At 47.0% G+C, this 17,416-nt stretch overlaps 2 protein-coding genes and 1 non-coding gene across 3 annotated transcripts; all 3 read right to left on the bottom strand.

Annotated features, from left to right (window-relative positions):
- Positions 1 to 97: 97 nt before the first annotated feature.
- rrm2 (ribonucleotide reductase M2 polypeptide) lies at positions 98 to 3,612 on the bottom strand. The gene is made up of 10 exons (XM_026308287.1): positions 3,384 to 3,612; positions 3,193 to 3,261; positions 2,450 to 2,596; positions 2,251 to 2,367; positions 1,998 to 2,131; positions 1,816 to 1,910; positions 1,590 to 1,723; positions 1,252 to 1,356; positions 1,050 to 1,163; positions 98 to 516 (listed from the first exon to the last, which is right to left on the bottom strand). Exons 1-10 carry the CDS (start codon positions 3,471 to 3,473, stop codon positions 364 to 366), a joined length of 1,158 nt encoding a protein of 385 aa, XP_026164072.1. The 5' UTR covers positions 3,474 to 3,612; the 3' UTR covers positions 98 to 363.
- LOC113131263 (small nucleolar RNA SNORD94) lies at positions 591 to 726 on the bottom strand. The gene has a single exon (XR_003295779.1). It is a non-coding gene; the product is annotated as a small nucleolar RNA SNORD94 (small nucleolar RNA).
- Positions 3,613 to 9,538: 5,926 nt separating the features above from the next.
- klf11a (Kruppel like factor 11a) lies at positions 9,539 to 16,334 on the bottom strand. Its single transcript, XM_026308175.2, has 4 exons — positions 16,178 to 16,334; positions 12,557 to 12,766; positions 11,462 to 12,293; positions 9,539 to 11,203 (listed from the first exon to the last, which is right to left on the bottom strand). Exons 1-4 carry the CDS (start codon positions 16,208 to 16,210, stop codon positions 10,908 to 10,910), a joined length of 1,371 nt encoding a protein of 456 aa, XP_026163960.1. The 5' UTR covers positions 16,211 to 16,334; the 3' UTR covers positions 9,539 to 10,907.
- Between the last annotated feature and the right edge of the window lie 1,082 nt (positions 16,335 to 17,416).

Here is a 17,416-nt window from a genome sequence, read left to right as displayed (position 1 = left end):
AACTGAGGCTTTTACATAAAGTTACATTTATTTAAAAAAAAAACAAAAACAAAAACAAAAATTCTGTACAAAAGTAATTTAAAAAAAAAAAAAAGATTTACAAAGATACACAGAAGAACATGAGCAGGGTTCTGATCCAAGCCCTAAATCATCGGTTTGGGACAGAGCCCTGCGCTGCAGCACCTTTTCAACTGAAAAGATCAGTTCTCCGCAGAAACCACCATCACCTGAGACATTAAAATGAGGTCCTGTTCAACAGCGACAGTCCAAGCTGTTGCCACACCTACAGAGACTAAAGCACCAGTTTTTAACCCACTTCCAGAGTCCGTCATCCTCCTGCAGTGAGGAGTGTAAACTGTTTTCTCAAAAGTCGGCATCCAGCCTGAAGGTGTTGTCTGTGGAGCCGGACATCACGCCCATTTTCTGGTACTCGCCCACTCGCTTCTCAAAGAAGTTGGTCTTTCCCTCCAGAGAGATGTTCTCCATGAAGTCGAAGGGGTTCTCCACCAGGTAGATCTGCAAAGAGAACAGGACTCAGTTCTGACACCTGAGAACCAAAACCACAACTCGTCTTAACCGCTCTACGCTCGTCTGCTCAGGCAGGCGTCTGTCTCGTGCTGCTGCCGTCCGTCAGTGAACCACTTGTCCTCCGATCAGACTCAGCAGCAGCACTCAGCCCCCATCAGCGGCTGAGGTCCGTACCCCTGCGCGTCTCATCATCACAGACTCCATACAGACCAGTCAGAAACCAGCTGACATTAAAACTTTACTGTAGAATAAAGACCACAAAGAGAAGCTGGACCTTCATGCTGTTTATAAAATGTATTTCACAAAAGTCCCACATAATGTAGTTATTGATTTCTGCCTGATGAACATCACCCAGAAACTGAGCTGAGATCTTTTGTTTTTAAAAGGTGAGTTTTGGGGACTGGCAGACTCGTTCAGACAAATTGAACCATGAGTCTTTAACTTCACAAACACTCGGACACAGTATGTTCTATGACCAGTGTGGTCCTACTGGGAGCTGTGGTTTGGTCGGGCGCAGTTACCTTATTAAAACCGAGCTCCAGCATCAGTCTGTCGGCCACAAACTCGATGTACTGCTTCATCAGGTCCCCGTTCATCCCGATCAGCTTCACCGGCAGAGCCTCTGTCAGAAACTCCTGAACACAAAACAGCAGTTCAGCAAACTGGGAGCAGACTGGGAGACCAAGAACCAGTTCATCACCTCAGCCCGTTGTGGTCACCCACCTGTTCGATCTCCACGGCGTTCCTGATGATGGCGGTGACCGTTTCCTTCGCCGGCTTCTTCACCAGGTGTTTGAACATGAGACAGGCGAAGTCACAGTGCAGCCCCTGAAACCAGTCCACCCAGTTAGACCACAAATCAAAACAGGACGAGTTTCTGCAGGGTTTCATAAAACCACCAGCTGCCTCCAGCCCAAAGAGACATCAGTCAATATCTCGTGTTGTCTGACAAACATTTCAACTCTAAAAACATCCCAACGACTCCTGTAACAACTAAGACTCAGCCCAACGTGTGTCGGGTTTGCTCACAGTTTAACGAACCACCAGTAACGGAAAGTCACCTCGTCTCTGCTGATGAGCTCGTTGGAGAAGGTCAGGCCGGGCATCAGGCCTCTCTTCTTCAGCCAGAAGATCGCAGCGAACGAACCAGAGAAGAAGATTCCCTCCACGGCCGCAAACGCCACCACGCGCTCTCCTGTAGCACCGATACCAGACACAGACCATCAATACCACAGCTGATAGATCAGGGACAGGGACACAATGTGGCGGCACAGGGAGCAAAGTTACCGTAGGTGGCGCTCTTGTTGCCGATCCAGTTGAGAGCCCAGTCCGCCTTTTTCTTCACACACGGCAGAGTCTCGATGGCGTTGAACAGGTATTCCCTGAGGGTCATTAAACGCACCGTCACACACCAGCAGCAGACCGATATGACCCAGTACCTGACCAGTACAACCCAGTACGAGGCTCACCTCTCCTTGGGCTCCCGGATGTAGGTGTCGATCAGGAGGCTGTACATCTCCGAGTGGATGTTCTCCATGGCGATCTGGAAGCCATAGAAACACCTGGCCTCGGTCACCTGCACTTCCTGTGTGAAGCGCTCCACCTGGTGAACACAGTCAAACAACACAATGAGAAAACAAGCGTCACACGGTGACGTCTGAACCGAACCGATAGCTGATCGATAATCTGTTCCCACAGCAGCAGGACTCAGGTCGCCCTCACCAGGTTCTCGTTGACGATGCCGTCGCTGGCGGCGAAGAAAGCCAGCACGTGAGAGATGAAGTACCTCTCCTCGTCCTTCAGAGACTCCCAGTGCTGCAGGTCCTTGGACAGATCCACCTGGACACACAAAAGCTTTTACAGAGACCAGCAAAGAGCACGAGGCTGCAGGATTTGCGAGCGTGCTGGGGGCCAGGTTTACCTCCTCCGCGGTCCAGAAAGACGCCTCGGCCTTCTTGTACATCTGCCAGATGTCGTGGTACTGGATGGGGAAGACGACGAAGCGGCGAGGGTTTTCTTTCAGCAGCGGCTCCTCCTCTCTGCTGCTGCTCTTCTTCACGGCTTTGGGCTGAAAACCACAAACAAGAAGGTCAAACATTCAGTGACTTTATAACGTGTCTGTCCACCGGTTGATGCAGGACCGACCGTTACACCGATTACAGAAGCAGCAAACGTCGTCGTTACACTTAAAATGAGACATGAATATTTGAAAAACCAAAATCTTTTAGTTTCAGTGGTAAAGTTGAAGTTGAAGCTGAAAACTGCAGCTTCTCTCAACTTCAGGTCATTATGGTCTGAACACAGTCCTGAAGACCCCTGTTGAGGAACCTCAGCTGAACTTTTGTGCATGAAAACTTTTAAAAGTTTGGCTGCAAACTAAGAACAAGCCCAAAGAACATTTGTGCAGAATCAAAGATCCCAGAGCTCCTCAACACCCAGACACCGAGCAGAACCATGAGAGTGTCAGGTGCTGAGTCCAAGCCGCAGCCGCAGCCGGACTCTAACAGCTGGTCGTCCGGCTTGGCGCCAGAACCGGCGCTTTAGGCGCCACACGAGCACAACAAACAACAGAACCGGCGCCGTTCGGCCCAACATGAAGGCGGGTCGTGTGTGTGGCCCACCGGGTCCAGCTCTGAAGCTGTCAGCACGTTTGCGGCCACTTACCGAAGCATCGTCGAAGATTTTTCGCGCGGTTTTCGACGCCAAGATGCGGCTGCTGTTCAGGCTCGGAGGCTGAGGGGGACAGAAAAAACAGGTCGGACTTTAGGGACAAACCAGGTTCACTGCTCAGTTTCACACCACAAACCAGTTTCGGGCTGAAAGTGAAGATGAAGCTTTGGCTTTTGTCTTCTCACCGTGTTTTCTTTGTCCAGCGCCATGTTGCGGATCTGGCCGCTCAGGACGTTTTCGCTCTTGGCGGAGAGAGGAGACCGGGCAGAAAGCATCTCGACACGGACACACGACTGGGACAAAGGCCGAAGCTGAACGGGGACGCCGAAGCAGGAACGGTGAGCTGAGAGCAGCGGACACGGACGGAGAGCAGAGACTGAAGCGGCTTCTCGTCCGCTCGCCTTTTATTGAAATCTTGGCGCCGAACACCGCCGGCCAATAGGAGCGCGGCTCGCGACGGCTCTTTAAACGCACGCAGCGACGTGGCCAATCAGAGCGCTCACGTGACACTTGAAACATTGCGGGAAATTCAAAGGGGTTTTGCGGGATAACACAACTGAACAAGGAGCGTTTACAAACCGTGCGTGATGTAACAAAGAAACGCAGGTTTGACATGAAACTGTGGGCTTCACACCGCGCCCGGAAGTGACAGTTACTGACTGAAACGCCCAAAGTAAAGATGGTTCCGTAAATGACACATTAGTCTGTAAACAGACGCTTTAATCCGCTCCAGAGACTCTCACTGTGGTGGAAACACGGAGGGGCCTGTATGTTTAATAATTCAGCTTCACACACCTGCTCATCCTCAGACTGGACCGGATCATTATGTGAACAGATACGAACCGGAAATGGTCATTTCTCTTCATTTCCCGCTGCCGCGCTTTTCGCTCAGCGTCAACAACACAATTTAGCGCCAAGACGCTTTTACTAAGCACATATCACAACATGTCTACGATTAAAGATGTCATAAAGATGTCAGGTGGATCCAGAGGAATCAGAACCAGGACTGACATTAACCCGTTTGTCTGAAAACTGCTAAAAATGTCAGACAACAAAGAAACAAGTGAGTAACTCGGATGGGTCTTAATCCCTTCGCCAGGATAAACAGCGACAATGACTGAATTATTTCATATTTCTGTGTCTGAACGTCTTGTACCTTTTATTTGTTCGTTATTCGGCCTCTCAAACCGTTTGTGCCTCTTTTTTCCGTCTATACTGAGGAAGGTATCTGATCAGCTGGTTCCGGTGAGGAGTGTTCTGATTGGTTGCTTGAAAGACCAAACCACAACCTACACAGGTGAGTATCGCCACCTGGCGACCCGGATGAATGATGGAGGGTCGACTCCATTTTTAGATTAGTGATATTTCCGCATTGCGAATAAATAAAACTCGGATGTATCATCAGTGTCTTTGTCTGTCCTGAAATATCAAATATACAGTTGTTAATTAATGTACCTACATTTTGTATTTCTCAGTTGTTTGTTGTTGCAGTGTCTTGCAATAAACGACATGATGTCACTATAAAGAGGGCAGAGCTGTAACTTCTGGACTAGGTCTGGGAAGAATCCTGAGCTAATACAGAAACATACAGGACAGATCGGTCTTAGTCTTTACAGTCTGTAATGTTCAGTGTTTAATGAGATGATGGTTGGTGTTTTAAAGGAGGTGTTTATCATTTTAATCTAATTCTTACTGCAGTTATTCTACCTCAACCTGTGGTTTTTAAATGTATTATTATTATTATTATTATATTATTAGTTTTCATTTCCTTTGAATATATTAGAATCTAGTTATTAATGTACTTTATTAACGTACTTTAACTTTTAATGTGTTAATGGTAAGAAATGGATCATAACATTTTCACTGAGACCTAATTTTAAACTTTTATTCCTCGGCCAAATTTAAAATGAGCAGTTAAAGTTTCTAAACCCCCTGCCCCCGTTTTATTGATCACTGATCAATCTATTGCACCTCTGAACATTTAAAACAATAAGTCAGCGGTTCCACCTATGTCCCTCGAGGGCCCCTTCAGCTGCTGATTGGCGGAACATACCTGGTCCAGGTGAGCCACAGTCGGTGGGGCAGGTTGCAGTTCCTCTGCCTCCCGCATCGCGTCGCTGTTCCTCTGACACCTGTCTCCTGTTTGGCTCGTGCTGAATGTCGGTCAGTAAGGCAAGTGGGCGGGAACCTCGCGGCCAATGACGCGACCTCCCACGTTCGCGGCGTGCTCTTCCATTGGTCACGCCCCCCGGGCGCTGCCCAGGGATTGGCTGGCCCGTTGTTGCCATGGCGGTGGAGCGGCGGTTGTGTAACGGCGCCGCTGTCGCCGAGCAGAAACTTCACACGCGGGACGATTCGCGTTTATATAAAACCGGACCGGCCTCGTTTTCTGGAGTCCAGCCGCCGGTCTACAGTCCCGGTGACGACTGTGACCTAAATCCACGGCGGGGCAGCAGCAACAAACAAGATGGAGGTGGAAAAGCGTTTTCCGGTTTTGACCTGGTTTAAATTTGAGTTGGAGCAGACAAGACGGACATGAACTCATCAGGGGCCAGTTTAGTGAAGAAGGAAAATAAAGACATTATTATTACACATTAGAAAAATAAAGACATGTACCGGGGAAGTGTAATAACGTCGGGTTAGGAAACAACAGGCTCCTGGAAACAGACTTTTAGTATGTAGTTTAGTATGTAGTTTGAACATATCCTTAAAATCCTCAGAACAGTTATAACTCATTTGAGAGCCTCACTCTTAGTCTCTCACATACAAACTGGAAAACACAAAAACCAGTTCTACTTGTCATTTTGTACCGTCCACCTGTTCCTTACTCAGAGTTTTTAACTGAATTCCCTGACTTCCTGTCTGATTTAGTGCTTAGATCAGATAAAGTCATTATAGTGGGAGATTTTAACATTCATGTAGATGTTGAAAATAACAGCCTCAGCATTGCATTTAATTCTATATTAGATTCAATTGGTTTCATTCAAAACGTTAATAAACCCACCCACTGTTTTAATCACACCCTTGATCTTGTTCTGACCTATGGCATCGAAATTGAACATCTAATAATTTTCCCCCCAAATCCTGTTTTGTCAGATCATTCTTTAATAACTTTCGAATTTAAAATGATGGATCATGCAGCGTCTGGAAGAAAATTCCACTACAGCAGATGTTTATCCAACAACGCTGTTAATAAATTTAAGAAAATGATTCCATCTTTATTTACATCTATGCCAAGTATAAACATAGTGGAGGGCAGCTGCCTTAATCCTACTCCCTACCAAATTGATCATGTTGTTGACAGCGCTGTAACCTCACTGCGTGAAACGCTTGATTCTGTAGCCCCTCTGAAAAAGAAGTTAGTGATTCAGAGAAGACTAGCCCCATGGTATAATTTACATGTTCGTACCTTAAAGCAGGCATCACGAAGGCTGGAAAGGAAGTGGCGTTCCACAAACGTAGAAGAAATTTTTCTAGCCTGGAAAAACAGTCTACTAACATATAAAAAAGCTCTCCGTAAAGCCAGAACTGCATACTATTCATCACTAATAGAGGAAAATAAGAACAATCCCAGGTTTCTTTTCAGCACTGTAGCCAGGCTGACAAAAAGTCACAGCTCCGTTGAGCCCAGTGTTCCCTTAGCTCTCAGCAGTGATGAATTTATGAGTTTCTTTACAAATAAAATCACAACTATTAGAGATAAAATTCAGCAGATGCTTCCTATACCTGCAATAAATGAATCTTCTACTACAGTAGCTCTTGAATCATCTGTAGGACCTCAGTTATGTTTAGACTGCTTCTCTCCTATAGATCTCTCTGAATTTACATCAGTAGTTGCTTCATCGAAATCATCAACGTGTCTCTTGGACCCCATCCCGACTAGACTGCTTAAAGGCACCCTGCCATTAATGAACTCATCTTTATTGGACTTGGTAAATTTATCTCTAGTATCAGGCTACGTACCACAGGCCTTTAAGACTGCAGTAATCAAACCTTTACTCAAAAAGCCTAGTCTTGATCCAGGTGTCTTGGCTAATTATAGACCAATATCCAACCTGCCATTTATTTCTAAAATCCTAGAAAAAGCTGTTGCTAAGCAGCTATCAGACCACTTACATAGGAATGAACTATTTGAAGATTTCCAATCAGGATTTAGAGCACATCATAGTACAGAAACAGCACTGTTGAAAGTTACCAACGATCTTCTCTTAGCCTCAGATAATGGACTTGTTTCGATACTTGTCCTCCTAGACCTTAGTGCAGCATTCGACACCATTGACCACAACATCTTATTACAGAGACTGGAGCATGTGATTGGTATCAGAGGAACAGCGTTAAAGTGGTTCCAATCCTATTTATCGGACAGATTCCAGTTTGTTCATGTCCATGATGAACCTTCCACACGAACAAAAGTTAGTTATGGAGTTCCACAAGGTTCTGTGCTAGGACCGATTCTGTTCACCCTGTACATGCTTCCTTTAGGATATATCATTAGGAAGCACTCTATTAATTACCACTGCTATGCGGATGACACTCAGTTATATCTATCTATTAAACCTGTTAACACAAACCAGTTAACCAGACTTCAAGCCTGTCTAACTGACATAAAGGCTTGGATGACCAGTAACTTTTTACTTTTAAACTCGGAGAAAACAGAAGTCATTATATTTGGGCCTAAAAATCTCAGAAATAACTTTTCTAAAATTATAGCTACTCTAGATGGCATAGCCCTGGCCTCCAGCACTACTGTAAAAAACCTTGGAGTTATTTTTGACCAGGACATGTCCTTTAACTCACACATAAAACAAATTTCTAGAACTGCATTCTTTCATCTCCACAACATTTCCAAAATTAGGAACATCCTGTCTCAAAATGATGCAGAAAAACTAGTCCATGCGTTTGTTTCCTCAAGGCTAGATTACTGTAACTCATTACTATCTGGATGTCCTAATATCTTAATAAAAAGCCTCCAATTAATCCAGAATGCCGCAGCCAGAGTCCTGACAGGAACTAGCAAGAGAGATCATATTTCTCCTATATTGGCTTCTCTTCATTGGCTCCCTGTAAAATATAGAATAGAATTTAAAATCCTTCTTCTCACATACAAATCCCTTCATAATCAAGCTCCTTCATACCTTAAAGACCTCATAGTACCATATTATCCCAATAGACCACTTCGCTCTCAGAGTGCAGGCCTACTTGTGGTTCCCAGAGTTCTCAAAAGCAGAATGGGAGGCAGAGCCTTTAGCTATCAAGCTCCTCTCCTGTGGAACCAGCTCTCAGCCTGGGTTCAGGAGGCAGACACTCTCTGTACTTTTAAGGCTAGACTTAAAACCTTCCTCTTTGACAAAGCATATAGTTAGGGCTGGCTTCAGGCAACCCTGAACCATCCCTTAGTTAGTTATGCTGCTATAGGCCTAGACTGCCCGAGGACCATCGGTGCACTGAGCTCCCCTACCCCCCCCCCCCCTTCTCTCCCACCTCATGTATATTCCACCATTGAATGTCACTAACCTTGTGCTCTCTCTCTCCCCTAGTTTGTGCTCTCTCCCTCCCTCTCTCTCTCTCTCTCTCTGTACCTTCTGCAGGTGTCCCTGGTCCTGGTCCTGTATATTGCTGATGTGCAGTTACTGGTCCCACCAACCTGCAGTGTCTATTTGTTGTTTATTGTTGCTGTTCTTTTCTCTCTGCTCTATCCACTCACCCCAACCGGTCGAGGCAGATGGCCGCCCAAACTGAGCCCGGTTCTGCTGGAGGTTTTTTTCTTCCGTTAAAGGGAGTTTTTTCCTCTCCACTGTCGCCAAGTGCTGCTCATAAGGGAATTGTTGGGTTTTTAGTTTTAGTTTTTGTAAAGTGCCTTGAGATGATTTGTATTGTGATTTGGCGCTATACAAATAAAAAATTGAAAAAAAAAATTGAATTGAATTGAATTGAATTGAAAATCTGGGGGTGTAGGGTTGTATGGATGGACAGCATAGATGTGTAGGTGTATGTAGGTCATGAAAGGTTTAAAGGGCCCTAACCCTCCTACACAGGGCCCCAAACCAGAGACAGCACAAAACAACCCAGTCTGTGGTCATTTTTAGTTTCTAGTAGTTTTGCACCACTTTAGCGGTTTCTCATCACTGCCTGGTAGATTTGGGTCTCAAGCTCCTCCAGGGCCACTTCCACCTGTGCAAGACACGGAGCCCAAGTTGCCCCTGGTGGCTCTTTCATTTTGTGCAAACGGGTGAATGTGGAAAAGGTAAAAGAGCATGTGAGTGTAACAAAGACCTTTGAAAATGACTTAGACTGTGTTAGCGATCTACACAACGTGCCGACTGACTGAAAGAACATCACACACATTTTCATGGTAAATTTTTATTATAAAAGCTGGATTCTTCACCATCGCTTACAGGCAAATGTTCAGAAATGGGAGTATTCTGATATAAGCTGTTATTATTAAGAATAACATTTAACAACATGAGGTATTTTCTTTGTGGCTACGCTATGGGCCAGATCAAGCTATCCAAAACTGCACTTTTTTCCCTCAACAAATGGTTATTAAATAATAATAATGTGTAAAGCAAAGATAGTAGGTAGTATCACAGTGAGGAATACTGTCCACTGACATTTTCAAAATATCAATAACTCGTACTGTCAATAAATGCAGATTGGAATACACATAACATTCATATAGATATCAATATATTTACAGTATTTACAGTCCTAGACAAATAACCAGAACTAGGCTAATCATAGCAGTACGATACAGAGGCTTTGGCAAAAATAAGAAAGAGTGCATACATTTTGCTAAACATGACATATACACATGAAGTAAACATGATTATACACGGAGAAAGAGTACAAAAACAAGCAAGATTAAAAAAATCCAGTGCAATGTCAGGTTTTTGTTGGTTTCTGTCCGTGGATGAATAGCAGCCTGTCGCCTTCATGTCCTCCTCTTCCTCCTCCAGTGAGTTTGTGGTTGGTGGAAATAAAATGTCCTGAGCAGGGCGGGAAAGTCGCTCTGTCTACTGCTGGCTGCTCTGGCTATGTCTACATGAAACTCAGAAGATCCTGTTTGAATCACTGTGGTACAGACACCGCTCAGTGAAGTGTCTGTACTGGGCTGTTGGACTCCACTGACATGTGGTTTCTGTTCAATAAGGAATTACTGAACGGAACAAGTCCAGTTTAACACAAGCTGCGTTATTTTGATGAGGAATGGACAAGAGTCTGATGTGTTTATGGCAGACGATTGATCGATGTCTGATTCGGACAGAGGATTATATTTTCCACACTAGCTGGCGAGCTAACAGCTAACATACTCACTATCACAGTCACAATAGCTCTCCTAGCTAGCTACCTAAAGCAGTTTTACTATGAACGATGTCCTCTTGTCTCCTGTGTCTCATTTATACTCTGTCAATAAACTGATGATTAAGCTTCCATGAATTGTTGAGAAATCTGAAAGGTGCAAATTTCAGGGCCAAAGTTCACCAAAGTTCACCTCAGGGCTAATTCACTGATTGCATTTTAAATGAAGGTGCCACCAGGTCACTTTTTCTCTGTATTTTGTTATGATGCTGATTAAAAACAATATTTTCATGTAAACGTAGCCAGGGCTCATTACCTGTGTTCACCAGCCAAATGTGATTAAAATAGAAAACATGTGCCCCCCCCCCCCCGGGGTCCTGAGTTGGCCCTGTGAGCTCCTGATGAGTCTGTTAGTTGGCGGTGGGGACCAGCACGCCAACAGGAAGTGCAGGACCTCTGTTTTGGCCTTTGGACAGGGCCACTTTGTTGAGGTCTGGGCTTTCGGCGGTCCACGAAGAAGACCTCTTGGTGGTCATGTGCCGCCGGGCGTGTTTGGTCAAGTGGTCGCTGCGCATGAAGCGGCGGTCGCACACGCTGCAGACAAACTTCTTCTCGCCCGTGTGGGTTCTGCGGTGGCGGGAAAGCTCATCGGAGCGGGCAAACTTTTTGTCGCAGCCCTCCCAGTGACAGCTGAACGGCTTTTCACCTGCAGAAGAAGAGAGAAGAGGATCGTTTGTTATGACCAAAATCCTTAACGACAGTTTGACAAAATAACGTCTGAGTATCTGCATCACAGGGAAACTTTCTGTGGGTTTTAGTGATATGCTTGTTTAGCAAATTTTCTTTTTTAGTACAAAGCATCAGCTCAAAGCTTCATTCAAAGTAAATCATTTTCAGTGGACACAAAACACTGCCAGGTGACTGTGAATGGCAGAGATCACCTGGTTGGGAAAGATGTCTGTACCTGTGTGCGTGCGCAGGTGAGCCTTCAGGTGGGAGCTCTTGAAATACGTCTTCTTGCAGCCGGGGAAGTTGCAGACGTAGTTTCGTCTGCGGGAAAAGTCGGCCTGCGAGGCGCCGCCGCTCGCTCCTGACGGCATGTAAACTGGAGCCGGGGCCAGGGGCAGGAGCTTGGTGTTGCCCAGGGTCATGACAGTCTGCGGGCCCTGCGCCTGGGACACGGGTGGCTGGGGGACCACCAACATCACGGTCCCCTGCGGCATGGCGGAGCCCACTAGCAGAGGCTGGGCGAAGCTGGAAGGAGACTGGGCCAGCAGGGGCTTGGGCCCCCCCTGAGTTTGCACCTGAACCGGAGCCTGTACGAAGGTGGAAATCATCCCTGTCCGGCCGCTGACCGGGAACACCTGGCAGAGGACCGGGGAGGGGGACACCACAGAGGAAGACAGGCGGGAAGAGTGAGGAAGAGATGCCGAGGAGGGGGGAGAGGACGGGTTATCTGGAGGTGGAGCAATTCCGTTCTTCTCCTCTGGAAGTGTGTCTGTAGGTGGCGTGGAGGTTTCTGATGGCTGGGTGGTGCAGGGCAGTGGCGGAGGAATACCGAGGCTGTCGGCGGTGTGGCGGATAACGCTGGTGACCATGGCTCTGCCAGGCACGGCTACGCAGGACTCTGCCTGAGGTGGCGGTGGTTGGGGGGGGCCAGCGGGGAGGGCGGGGCTGACAGTGACACTCAGCCGAGGTAAGACCTGACCGGGGGTGGGACTGAGGGTGGAGGTGGTGGTGAGGACAGCGGTGGTGGAGGCCTCGGTGAAGCTCGGACTGTGAGGTGGAGTCATACACTGAGGAAGACAAAGGAGGAGACATATTCATCTGTACTTTTTAGATTTGACAACAAAACATATAAAAAAATCAAAAGTTATTTCTGTCGATCAGAGTGTGACAAATATTTTAGGCTTTTAAATTTAAATTAGTTTAAATATAATAAATTATATTTCTTTAATAAAACATATGATCAGGTTATTGATAATCCTTTCTGAGCCTGGTTATCACGAGGATCTGGTCAGATGTTTTAGTGCTGAAGCTGCTGAGCGTCTCTTCGTACCAGGGAGGACAGAGCAATCAGGTCTTTGGGGGTGTCCCCCCCCTCCGGGTGGAGCTGGATGGAGTCGCAGGAGTCGGAGGTCGGGGTCAGTGGACGGGGCTGGTGCGAACTTTGACCCCAGAAGCTCATGCTGACCAGCGCCTCGGCGGCCTCCAGGTCATGATACTCGATGCACGGCTTCAGCTCCATGGTCGCCGCCTGGCCCTCCACCTGAGGCAGAACAAGAGGTCAGAGGTCAACAGGAATATAGTGGACATGAAGCAGGTTTGTTGTTTTAAATATTCAGAGCTGCAACAATTTGACTATTTGATTAGTCAAATGGTAGAAACAGTTTTCATTTGCAAACAAAACTTGAGATTTCAGCATGTGGTTTTTGTTATTTGACAGTAAACTGAAGATCTTTAGGTCGTGGAGACATAAGAGAAACCGTGAAGGACATTTTTACTATTTTGAACATGATTAAAATAACCTTTAATAACTTTACCGCAGCTCTAACTGACCTTATTATTAAATATCAGGTGTGAAAATGAACAACAACCAGTAAATTCTGAATCATGTCACATTTTTTTTGCACTTTCCTGTTTTATTCCTGGTAAAACTTTGCAGGCTCAGACACAGACACGTTCCATATTGTTCTGCAACAAAACCGACCGTGTGTGATTCTCCTGAACAGTAAACAAGTTTCTCTATTTGCAATATTTTGTTTATCTTTCTCAATAAATTCAATCAAACTTCAGGTTTTCAGCTCGTTCATGTTGCATGAAATCATCCAGCGTTTCAGTTCTAAGCATGTCAGAGCGTCGGGTTTCAGGCTGGATTGGATTAGAGAGGCGGGCTCAGAAACATTAGCTCATGCTCCAACAACACTAGAGTCACAAAGGAAGCAGAACGTGTCGGTAGCACGACAACTGAACAAAGAGTTTTCAGCCCAGCTCTAAAATCTGGATCCTTAACTGCCTCGTCACCGACAGGAGAGTCTCTATAATGTTTTGATGTTTTCTCTCTCCTCTATCCACTCACCCCAACCGCTCCAGGCAGGTTCCGCCCAAACTGAGCCCGGTTCTGCTGAAGGTTTTTTCTTCCGTTAAAGGGAGTTTTTCCTCTCCACTGTCGCCAAGTGCTGCTCATAAGGGAATTGTCGGGGTTTTTGCCTTGAGATGATTTGTATTGTGATTTGTTGCTATACAAATAAAACTGAACTGAATTGAATCTGTCTCCGGACAACAGACTGCAGCGTTTCTGCATCTCTTCACAAAGGATTTTTTAATTATCAAGATTAATTCACTCCGTCTGTTGCTGCTGCTGCTCTTTGTCATTTTGTCTGTTTTTTATATTTGAAAACGAGCATGAAAACCATCTGGATGGAAGCCACTTTGGGTCAGAGACCACTTTCACGGTGACTACAGGCTCCTGCAGCTTTCATGTTTGGTCCTCTGAGGAAATCCTCCTGAAATCCTGTTCTGGACCAGGTGCCCCCATTTGAGACACACATTAAAACAGCAGCTTCCGTGACAAGTTACCACTTATGGTTTTCCTTCCTGGAGACCACTCCACATTAAATCTGTAATTATCTTCATCGGGTTTGGTTTGGAACAATATCCAGCAGCCGGTGGCACCGAGGTGTTTAAAGATTCACATTTCTGCTGCAGAACAAAATCCACTTTGTTCATGGTGACTGCAGCTGCAACACTAACACTGTGCTCTGCAAGCAGCCAGTCACAGCAGCATGGCAACAGGTAGTCGGCCCCACACGGCCTCGAATCAGACGCTGTCATTAGCAAAGACTTGGCAATATGAGCGTTGGTCCGTCCCCACAGAAAACCCTCTGCAGCCAGGGGCGAATAAAACACCGCGTAAACCGGTTCTGTCAGACCCTCAGCTGGACCTGCAGAAACGTGATGATGCCAGTAACTTTCTGTGATGCCCTGGTGTCAAACTAACTTCATTTTGAAGTTCCACATTTCATTCTGTGGCCAGCAGGGGGGGCTGTGCCCCATTTACCCCAAATGACCCAAACAGGAAGAACCAGCGAACAGGGCAGTGAGTTCAGACACAGCCCAAGGTGCACGCCGCCCTGAAATGAGCAATGACGTCACTCAGTTTTCCCATTTCCCGCCTTCACCTGAGCCACAGGTCAGCAGGAGAAACACAGGTGAGGAATAAAAAGGACAAAGTGATGAAAACACAGAGGGGAGGGGGGGGGCGGTGAGGCGGGGACAAAGGCTCATGGGTGCTCGGTTGCATTACAGGAAGGGTGGAGGGAGAGAGGTGGGGGGCACTGCAGCGGGTGCACCCATAGGGAACCTCCCCTGCACCCACAATAGATGACTGGAGGTGGGGTGCCAGAGACCCCCGCCCATTAACATGCACCGACTCACCCCGAGAGAGAGAGATAGAGAGAGAGAGAGAGAGAGAGAGAGAGGGGAAGCTCCCAACAGGAAGTACAGCTGGAGAAAACAAAGTCAGTCTGTTGCAACCAACGCGCTCACACTATTGTGCTCGGTGCTGCAATTTCCCACGCACATCAGCACCTAAACACATCACATAATGAGATTACAGCAACAACAGTTATTCCCGCGAAGAATCATGTCACCTGAGTTAATTATCACCGTTTTCCTGACAAAGGACTCACTGACTGGTCCCTCTGGCTCCCGGACCCGTTGCTGAGCTTCCGGTTCTGGTTGTGGGTTTTGTTCACACTGTGTGGTCTTGTCCTGTTGTTTGCTCTGCTGTCTCTTTGTTGTGCTTGGCTGCAGCTTTTGGGCGCAGCTTTGGACCAAACCGAGCCTGAATCTGATTAATCGAGCAGCCAATAAACAGATTATCGATCGGTTCCGAAGCTGCCATTCCGATTTTGATGGACATAAGTCGAATAAGCAAATATTTTTATGATCAATGTGGTTCCTGAAGGGAACATTTGCTCTTTTGGTCTCGAACATGACGTTTGGTTTTCAGCCCCAAAGTTGTTCAGTTCGCAGAATCGTGAAAACATTCACATGAACTTCCGACCCATATTTTCAGGAGCTCAAACTTTCTATTTTGACATGTCACATAATTCATGAGCAGCAGCTGGCGGCTCGTTTATCACAGCTGGAGCTCAGCATCAACATCTGGCGCTTCCCGGTTTCTTTATTGCACCAAATTCAACATTTGGGGTTTTGGACTAAACGAAGGTCGCAACTTTGGCTCTGGGTTTCTGTTGTGCTCTTTGCGCCGTGCCCCGAGGACTGATCATCCTGGGAACGGATCGATAATCAATACAGTTTAATCCGACAGAGCCGGTCGGTCAGTCGGATCCGACCAGACAATGGAGCCGAAGCTCCGACTGCGTGGAAACTTTATGCGGGAGCGATGCTCCGCAGTGATGTTGTGCGTGCACAGCAGGAAGCGTCCGCGCACGCAGGAGACACCGGGTTCAGCGTGACCTCACATAAACCAGGCAGCAGCGCCAAAATAAGACCCGGACCCACCGACGGGAAACCCGCCGCAAAGCTCCCGGACCCGCTGCTGAGCCTGACACCAGCCCGAGTCGTCCGAACCATCAGTACCAGCTCGGCTCAAATAAGTTTGGTGTCAAAACCCGCCGGGCAGCCGCGGCACAGCCGGGTTCCCTGGACTCACCTGGCAGCAGCGCTCCGCCGCGAAGCTGAGCATGAGGACGAGCTGGAACGTGCGGCAGGAAACTCAAAATAAAGCGGAGACGGCGGCGGGAGAGAGTCGATACCGAGCCGAGCCTCCGCCAGAGACTGGCTTCAGCTGGGAGAAAAAACAAAAAGACACAAACAAAATTCAGAGCAGTCTGGCGGGTGGTAACACGCAGCCAATCGGCGCCAAAGGTGTAGCGAGCTCCGGCCAATCAGGGGCGAGGCGGTGCGTGATCAAGACGTGGTCGCGACGCCATTGGACGCGGGCGGGGTGCGTGGCTGTCGGGGGGCGTGGCCGGGGAGTCAGCGGTGTCAGAGTAAACCCGGTGAACCCGGCGGCGCGCGCTCGAACTGGGGGAAAGGTTGGGAAACAGGCGCGAGGCGGGACCGCGATCCCCACGAGGACGCGCGCGAGTCTGAACAACTGCAGATACAAATAAATGTTGGAAAGACAATAATCAATAAACAATAAACGAAATAAACAGAAATACACGACGACGCGACACAGACTCAGTCATTTACATGTTTTATGTTTTTATTTATTTTTGTAAAATTTACCGGCGATTCTCTTTTAAAAAATGACTCAGATCTTTTAATGTTTTAGACATTTTATCTTCGCAAATTACAAAACATCAACAGAATAAAATGCATTTTAATGTTTCTCAGATTTACTAGTTCTCTGACTCACACTTGTTTTGTGGACATCTCAGAAGTCATGTCGAGCTATTTGCTATTTTCTGATGTTACACACAAACAACTATTAACCGGAGTTTGGCTGCAGGTCAACAGTTTGTGCCTGGTTGAGCAGATATGTAAAATGTAAACATGTGTGGAGGAGGAGATGGGGGCGTGAACCACAGCAGCATCAGATTTCATTCTTTGCAGATTCTAAACACCACGTAGGTTGTTCCACACAGACACAACAGCATGACAAACCAAAGCGACACGTCAAAGTGCAGCGATTGTTGTGTCTGCTGGTTCACTCCGGTGCAAAAAGCTGCTGGTTTTGTTGTGGCGGAAACTGGTTCCTGCAGCGGCAGCAGACAAAGCTGCAGCACGGTCTCAACAAGAAAACATGCAGAAACTGAAGTCCTCCTGCTGCAGCACCAGAAACAGCAAAGTCCACAGGGTGTGTGTGTTTTTTTTAGCTGCAATCCTGGGAATTTGTTTCCCTTCACGTGCACGCATGGCTCAGACATGTGCACGTGAAATGCTG

The sequence above is a fragment of the Mastacembelus armatus genome, unplaced genomic scaffold, assembly GCF_900324485.2.
Source record: "Mastacembelus armatus unplaced genomic scaffold, fMasArm1.2, whole genome shotgun sequence".
Taxonomy (NCBI): Eukaryota; Metazoa; Chordata; class Actinopteri; order Synbranchiformes; family Mastacembelidae; genus Mastacembelus; species Mastacembelus armatus.
Note: the sequence above shows the minus strand (reverse complement) of the source record. Positions and strands in the feature narration are given on the sequence as shown.